At 46.6% G+C, this 8,726-nt stretch overlaps 1 protein-coding gene across 1 annotated transcript; it reads right to left on the reverse strand.

The window, feature by feature from the left end:
• Positions 1 to 5,013: 5,013 nt before the first annotated feature.
• On the reverse strand, positions 5,014 to 8,375 carry LOC123081529 (probable flavin-containing monooxygenase 1). Its single transcript, XM_044504095.1, has 5 exons — positions 7,899 to 8,375; positions 7,542 to 7,782; positions 5,906 to 6,084; positions 5,426 to 5,778; positions 5,014 to 5,344 (listed from the first exon to the last, which is right to left on the reverse strand). Exons 1-5 carry the CDS (start codon positions 8,373 to 8,375, stop codon positions 5,014 to 5,016), a joined length of 1,581 nt encoding a protein of 526 aa, XP_044360030.1.
• Positions 8,376 to 8,726: the final 351 nt, after the last annotated feature.

The raw sequence follows: 8,726 nt of genomic DNA on the forward strand, positions 1-8,726 counted from the left end.
TTTTGTAAAGGAGGAAGGGGGAAGTGTTGTGTTTTTTTGTTTGTTAGTAGTAGTACTCTTATGTCTTAAACCGTTAGGCAAGATCAACAAGTACACATGGAGGAACCTGTGCCAGGCCAGCCCAATGCAAGTATTTTTTTTTCTTTGTACCATCGGGGAATCCTATTCCTTGCGTACCACAAGGAATTGCAAGCACTCACGCATCTTGGACACGAGCGGTCGAGCACATGCGATAACGAGCCGATCCATTATAGGTTACTTCCCCACCGGTTTTGGGATGTTCCTAGAACCTTCCGTGAAATGTTTTTCTGAGTTATTTTCTTTTTCCTATTTTTCCGTTTGCCTTTATTTTTCTATTTTTATTACCATATTCCTTTTTCAAATCCGTGAATTCTTTAGATCCGTGGGCATTATAGAAAATCACAAACATTGTTTTGAAATTTGTGAACTATTTTCATGACTTTATTTGAAATACGGGACAATTTACAAATTCGAGAACAATTTTTGCAGATACATGAACAATCTTTGAAATACGGGAACAATTTTGAAATTCAAGAACAATTTTTAAACTATAGGAAAAAAATCCAAAACCTTGAACAATTTTTTAAAACTTTTGGAGAACTTATAGAAATACTGTAACGCTTTTAGAAATATGGGAACAATTTACAAATCCATGAACATGTTTTGAAATAAAGAGAAGATTTTTTGAATTCATTCACATTCTTTAAATCTTTGAACATTTTACAAAATCATGAATATTTTTTAAATTTTGACATTTTTTAGAATCATGCACACTTTTTGAATTTATGTTTTTTTTTTCAAAAAAATGATAAACAATTTATCAACTTGTGAACATTTTTCAAATTTGCGAACATTTCTTGAATTCACAAATAATTTTGTAAATTCATGAACATTTTTTGAATAACATTTACTCATAATCACGAACAATTCTTGAAATCTTAGACGTTTTCTAATTCATGAACATTTTTCAAATTAAGTTAGTTCTTGCGTTGTTTAATCATAACCTGCTAATTGGAAGGCACGTAACTAGCTTCTTTTCCCGAGGCAAGGGAACGTAACTAGTTTTTCAAGGTGGGAAATAACTAGCTAATCAGAGCTGTTATTTTTTTTTTTGGAAAAGGGGACGTGCCCCAGCCTCTGCATCAGAACGATGCATACGGCTCATATTATTAAAAGGATAAACCAGTAGCAAAGTACCGAAAGGTCATAGTCGAAACTAAAACAAAATCTGTAAAAAAGAAAAGCCCAAAGCCACAACCGGCTGGCAAAACAATAGGATCAATACATGTCTATCCTATTACATGACCGCCATCCAAACCGGTTGAAAATATCCCGAGCTACCATCTCCCATCGGGTAGACGCAGTAACCAAACGCTCCCTGGCCTCCGTCGGAGTGAGTAGCGACCACATACGGATGAACGCCGTGGCCCTGAAGATAACCTGCAAAAAGTGAATGTTTGTTGATCGGTTAAAGACTAAGTCATTTCTACAATTCCATATTGCCCACAAAAGTGCACAAACGCCAACCCGAATGTGTCTTGCAATGTCAGAATCCACCCCATCTAGCCATGTTCCAAATAACATACTAATAGAGGTGGGCTGACTAATATTAAAAGCAATATGAACCGACCGCCACAGAATCTTAGCCAACGGGCAATCGAGAAAGAGGTGTTTGATGTTATCAGAATGATCACAGAAGCTACATCGAGACGGACCTACCCAATTACGTTTTGCAAGGTTATCCTTAGTCAGAATGACTTGTTTATGCACAAATCAGAGCTGTTATAGTTTGGTGCTTTTTTGCAAGGAGCCACGGAATGCTTAAGTAGTTTGTACGCACGTCCCGCGATAGCAGGATGATGTCATACTTAGATGAGGGCTGGAGCGACTAATCAACACAACAAAAAAAATACAGACTAGGGACAAACAAACAAACAAGAGGGCCACAAATAATAATGATGTCATACTTAGATGTGACATAGTTATGTCACATCTAGATGAGGTCTAGACACACCCTTATATAAAACCGTCTTGTATTTTGATAAGGAGGAAGTACCAAATATCGACTATTCTTTTCAAGTTTAACTTGATCTGGTTCAACATTTAGGCTTCCACTTTGAAACCTCCGACTTGTCTTTCGAACGATGAATGTTTTTAACACGTAAAAGCTCTTTTCAGTGAAGTAGCCAATTTTCAATATGTTGAACTTAACGACGCATGCAGCAACAACCGTCAACCGGAGTGTAAGTTGCTGCCCAACATTAAACGATATGATGAATTCCATTGCATGCTCATAAAACCACTACAGTTATACTGATCAAAGAAACACTACAGGGGACGTACAGGATAACGCAACGACCTACAATAGCCTACGTGCTCCGGCATCCACATCGTCCCGATCCAGCTGAAATATTCCTCTGAGATCGATCGACCATAACGGAACGCTTCCTTGGTTCACACACGACACTTGACTCGAAATAATGAAATATTCCTCTGAGATCGATCGACCATAACGAACGCTTCCTTGGTTCACACACGACACTTGACTCGAAATAATGGTTGTGCATGACCTGGTACTTGATCATTGTTCACCATCTTGCCTATTTTTCTTGACAAAGCGTGGATTTTATTGGTTTAAAATGAAACATCAAGATGATACATAATACGATAAGCACACGTTGTGCCTCAGCATAGGTAGGATACACACAGCCAACACGCACTCACAAATGCGAAAATGTATACGACAACTCGCAAAGTCATATAAGACCAATGCTATGCGTAGGCGAGATTTTTTTCCCCAAAACTATCAGATCTGCGATCGGCAAACTATAATAATAATCATATTCGCACCAACTATCTCATGACACCACATGAACGATGAGATTTTTCAACAACAACACTTTTAGGAACGAAGCGACACTCAAGTGCCGCCGTCACCGGATCCAACCACAAGGCCATAATCTAAGTCTTCACCCTCAATAATCTGTCCGAGCAATGCCTTCAACAAGATAACGACTAATGAAGTAAGACAACCATCGCCAGTGTCAGGTGTAACCACTCGGGTCTGACCTAGGCTTTTATCCTGGAACTCGAGACCGGGTGCTTGATAGCATCACCATCGAGGTCAATCGTGTGTTGTCGTTTTTTTGCAATCCCAGCAGCTACTTGCGATGCGACACCACCCCTCTTTGTCAAACCGCCGTCCATAAGTTGTATCTCACCTCCGAAGTCAACCACCGGATCAGGAGAGATGAACCCTGCCGAAAACCTCTTAATGACCAATGTCGTCGTGGGGCCGTAGGAAATCACTACAATACAGTTTGTAGTCACCACCATCTGCCCGACCGAATCTGAATAATCACCGCCAAGACGTGGACCGTAGCACCACCAGCCGGCCACCGCACGTGTAGAAGGTAGCACCTCGTTGCGCAACAACTTGCTAGTAGCTTTATTTATAAAGCAGAACAAAAGCTTTTCTCATAATATGACGACTTACACAAAGGTACAATACCGATGAAGCATGTTACATACGTTTTTTAGAGATGGGGCTCGAGCCTAGCCCGACTTTAAATTAAAATAGCCATCGACCGGCCATGATTACATATCACACAGAACTTAAGGAAGGAAATACAAAAAAAAGGTAAGATACGTATGCGCTAGAAAGCAAGCAGCTAACAGAGCCTCAAACGCTACAAACTAGAAGGATAAATAAAAGAAGCACGTAGCTGAAGGCATCGAGGCCCTCCTCCGAGAACGAAGCACCAAGGAACTAGGACCATGCCGACATGGAGGAGAAGGGACGACCGACATCAACAGGGAATGTGATCACCAAACAACTACGGGTCCCGGCACGACACAACCATCCAATTCCATCTCTGAAGGAGGACACACAACCATCCAATTCCATCTCCGAAGGAGGACACAACCTCTTCGCCTGGATCGATAAGCGCCGGACCGTCGGAAGATGAAGACGTTCTACCTAGAACAACAATGTTGTTGCGGCCGGAGGATGGACACATAGAGAGGATCCACGTACACCCGATGAGTCGCCAAAGCTTCTCTCAAGCAGAATTTCCCACGATCCGACCGCACAGGAGGGATATCATCAAACTTGGATGAAGAGGACACACCAAGGCTGCCACCAAACACACGCCAACATCGTTCACCAAGCAAATAGTTCCCAAAGGCGGCGCCTTCAAGGAGAAGGGCACCGAGAGCGTCATCGCCGCCCACCAAGGTTAGGGCTTTCACCCGGGAGGCTAGATGATGGTGGGTGGAGGAAGGCTGACCTGAAAAACGCCTCCAAGGAGGAAGAATGGCGCCCTTGGGTGCCGCGGCGGCCAGCCATGGATTTCTCCTGGTCAGGCTCCACAACCCCCATCCCACCCGCAACACGGAGGTCAAAATAAGTGCAGTTGTTCAGGGACGCGGACGTTTGATCTATGGGAACATCTACACCCTATATGGATTTTTTTTAGTAATTCAACAAAAGTAAAAAAATTCTGAAAATATTTTTGAAATAAACTTGACCTTTCATTGTACTTGTGAGAAAACTTTCATAAAAAGAAAGTTCCCCTTTGACTTCTTTTCAAAGAAGACAATTTTTTGGTTAAAATAATGTGAATAGTGACATATAATAGCAAACAAATTGTCTTTTTCGCTCCGAAGTCAACATTGGTTTTTTGTTCGTCAAAATTTATATACTCATGCAAAAGTAAGTCAAGTTTATTCTAAAAATACTTATGAACGATTTTGCCTTTTTGTTTAATTATTTAAAAAATCCCACGTAAATACAACCAGGAACCAAAATGTATTTCCCAGTAGTTCAGCATATTACATACGTCTATAGAAATTCTTATTAGCGATATTATTGTTTAGCTAGCTGCGGTCGAGTGAATGTACTAGTACATTAACACTGTAGAGTACAGGAATATTACGTACGTACTCGACCGCTCGTCTGTTGACGCGGTCGAGTAAATGTAGTTACTGTTCCTAGTAGTCCTGCTTGTTGTTTGGCGCCAAGAGCTCGGCGATCCAGTTGGCCTTGCGGAGCGTGGCCGAGCTTAGGTCGGCGCTCATGCCGTCCTTGTCGTGGATGCTGTAGGTGGAGATGCAGTGGCGGCGATAGAACCGCGTGGTGCGACGCATGACGTCGGCCTCGCTGGCGACGTGCCCCATCATGGCCTTCACCGTCGGCAGCTCGAACCGCCCCTCCAGCAGCCCCGCCAGCCATCGGCATCGCAGCTCGGATGTGCGCAGGTTCGACGCGCTCTCCACGAACCCCACGAACGCCATGTTCGGGATCAGCGGGTGGATCGTGCCGCTGCACAGACACATCAGTCATCAGCCACTGGGTACATGCATGCACGTGGAGCCGACGATAAACATACTACTGTACACGTACTGGTAGAGCGGTATCATGGAGGACTTGTTGACGAGGACGCCGCGGAAGGGCTTGGGGAGGACCTCGCGGAGCTTGTCCGTGCCCTCGAAGCCGGTGGCGAGGAAGACGAGGTCGGCCTCCACCTCCGTGCCGTCCTTGAGGACGACGCCGTTCTCCGAGAGCCACCAGCCGTCGGGGGCCCTCTTGAAGCGCAGCAGGCCGCGGTCCGCCATGTCGAAGAAGCCCTCCGGGAGGAAGGCCAGTTGGCAGCTGGCATAGTCCTCGACGAAGCGGTGGTCCGGCGTTAGACCATACTTGGCCAGCGGCAGCTTCCACGACAGGTACGACTCGATGAACTTCGACACACCTGCCCTCTGCACCACCAAAATTCATGCATGCATGCATGCATGGTTGCTGCTGTCATGACAAAGTTGTGCATGCATGGTTTTTGCAATAAGTAATGTTCTTCACGGCTGCGAATTATGACGTACACATACTTACCAGTGGGCTCGTGAGGCGGCACAGGAGGGATCTGAAGAAGCCCTGGTTGGGCCGCTCGTAGAAGAACTGAGAGAAACGTGTCGAGTAAAACAGGAAGAATGGCAAGCCCCAGATGGAGTATGACGGCACCATCCAATGCAGGGTCCGCACCAGCATCGTGCACGCCTGCCCGTCCTCGCCTTTCAAACAAACAAAACATGGTTTTGCTATTTATCAGATACCTGAAATTTTATCTCGCATGCAGACGTGGCCATAGAACTCGCCGGAAAAGACAACCCCACTATCTATCGTTAGGGGTGGGAGGAAGCCATGACACGTTATCTATCGTTGGGGGGGGGGGGGGGGGGCCGGGGGGGGGGGGGGGTGCAAGGGATCGCCGGGGTTCTTGTTGCGGCGGGGCATAGAGGGATGGCTGGGGCGGCAGCCAACAACGGCGGTGGGGGGAGGTCGAGGAGAGGGTGGGGCGGAGAGGCTGTGCACGGTAGCGCTGGCCGGCCGCGGGTGATGGAGGCCGACGGTTAGGGCGAGGCAGGTGAACAGCGTCGCGAGGAAGAAGAGAGTGAGGTAGAAGATGAACAATGTGTGATCTGTTTTTTGTTATTGGATGAAGACCTAACGGCTCTGGTTGAAAGTGACCGATGGACTTTTATTTTCAGGTACCTAAATTATAAGTTGGTCCTGAACCTGATAATTCCTCGGGCCGGGCTTGGCAAAGCCCGACAAAAAAATCCCAAGGCCGAGCCCGGCCCGGCCTGAAGCACATGAACAGTGGTATTTTTTAATTAAACTAGTCATTGTGTATGTGCAATGCACGTTAATTTAAAAGTATATTAAGTGCATGTGGATATTAAGTAGAATATTATTTGCGTGTTATTATGTGATTAGCATTATTTTGGCATGAAATTAACTGCACGCTAAACGTGTTGAGCACTCGACATTGAAGCAGTCTAGGTCGTTGGATTGACATGATTTGATGGCCGAGATTAATTGGATCTACCCCTGTGGGTCTTTTTATATTGGTATAGATAAATCATATTTGGGATATTTTATTAATTTATTATACCGATATTTCAAATAAAAAATATATATAGTCATTTCAGGCTTTTTTCAGGCTAAGCTTCGAGTGAGAAACTGGAGCCTAAGCCCGGCCCGAATGTCAGGCTTCAGGTTCGGGCCGGGTTGTCCATGAACAGGTATAGTTGGTCTTGGTCCCAACCAAAAAAAAAGCAAAGCAAACACAATCAGTTAATCGACCGATCCATGTTTTAGGAGATGAGTAAAGTGCATTTTCATCCCTCAACTTATCAAGAAATGTGGTTTTTGTCCCTGAATTTTTTTAGTGCAACCTCCCAACTCTCAAGTCTTTGACAGTGACCTTCCTTGGTCAAACGTGATTTTAACTTGATGTGGCACAGTTTTGTCCACATCTTAGTGCAGCCTTCCTGCCCCAACACTTAATATCGAATAGTAGATTCCTCGGCCAAGACCTGGTTTACTCTTAATTAGGAGAATTGGGACAAAATTTACTCTTAAGAGAATTTTCATAAGTTGAGGGATAACAAAATGCACTTCTCTTAGGAGAATTTGGACACACAGTAGAAGCTATAGCTAACTATGGGAGTGTGCTTTTACGCACCTTGGTTTGCCTGAGCACATTCGTTGGCTAGATCGATAGCGCTCTTCTTGTACCCAACCACCACAACCTTCTTGCCTCGCATCAGCTCAACGGTCTCCTCCTCGCTCAGCTTGCAGTAGTCCAGCGAGTGCATCACCGTCCCCTTGAACACCTCCGGCCCCTTCCCCGGCGGGAACACCGGCATCCGCGGCACGTCGCCGTACTTCCCCGTGCACATCACCACGAACTCGAACTTGTAATACTGCACATTCCCGTCATAAAATATGCGCGTGAGGTCGATTGAATTTATGACAACACGGTGCACAGTATGTAAAAGCAATCTTGCAAAGCAAGCACACAAAGTATATATGGTAGTACCTGAACAGTGTCGGAGCCGCCGGTGGCGACGCCGACCTCCCACGTGGGCTTGCCCCGGAGCGGAGCCTCGCTGGTGCCGCTCCACTGCTCGGTGAACCCGGCCTCGACGCCGCCGAGGAACTTGATGTCCACCACCTTGGACCCGAACGAGATGTAGCGCCAGAGATCGAACTCGTCGGCGTAGTCCTCGAGGTAGTCGACGACCTCGGTGTGGGTCGGGAACGCGGGGTCGTCTCGGTTGCGCCATGAGTAGTCGGAAAACTCGTAGTTCGCGCGTGGCGTCTGGAGCCGCGTGGTGCGGTACATGCAGTGCTTCCACACCCCGCCCACGGACGGCGTCGCCTCGAACACCACGGGGTCGTAGGCCGCCAACTGTTTGGCGGCCGCGAGCCCGCTCATCCCGCTGCCGATGATGGCCACACGGGACACCGTGGGCACGGCCTCCCTCGTGGCCCGTGCTGCTTGCCCTTGTGCCATGGCCCTTGACGACTCGAGGTGATGGATGGAGCTCTGGCTGTGTGTGTGGTGAACTTGTGATCGATTGATGTGTGTGCAAGAGAGAACTGCTTGTTGGTGTCGATAAGAAGAAGGCTTGAGGGTATTTATAGGGATCTTGCTTTGCATAAAGGAAGCACTAGGCCCCTGCATGTCAGAGGAGCCGGCTCCCTGCATAGCATGCATGCGGACGGCACAAGGAAAGTGCTGCTACACCGTGACAGAAATTAGAGTCCCAAGCAAAGTCATGATCACACCTTCGCTAGACCAGGGGCGTACAGACTCGGAGCCGGATCCCCTGACGTACGGCCACCTGACGTTGGGCCACTGACG

The sequence above is a fragment of the Triticum aestivum genome, chromosome 4A (genome assembly GCF_018294505.1).
Source record: "Triticum aestivum cultivar Chinese Spring chromosome 4A, IWGSC CS RefSeq v2.1, whole genome shotgun sequence".
Taxonomy (NCBI): domain Eukaryota; kingdom Viridiplantae; phylum Streptophyta; class Magnoliopsida; order Poales; family Poaceae; genus Triticum; species Triticum aestivum.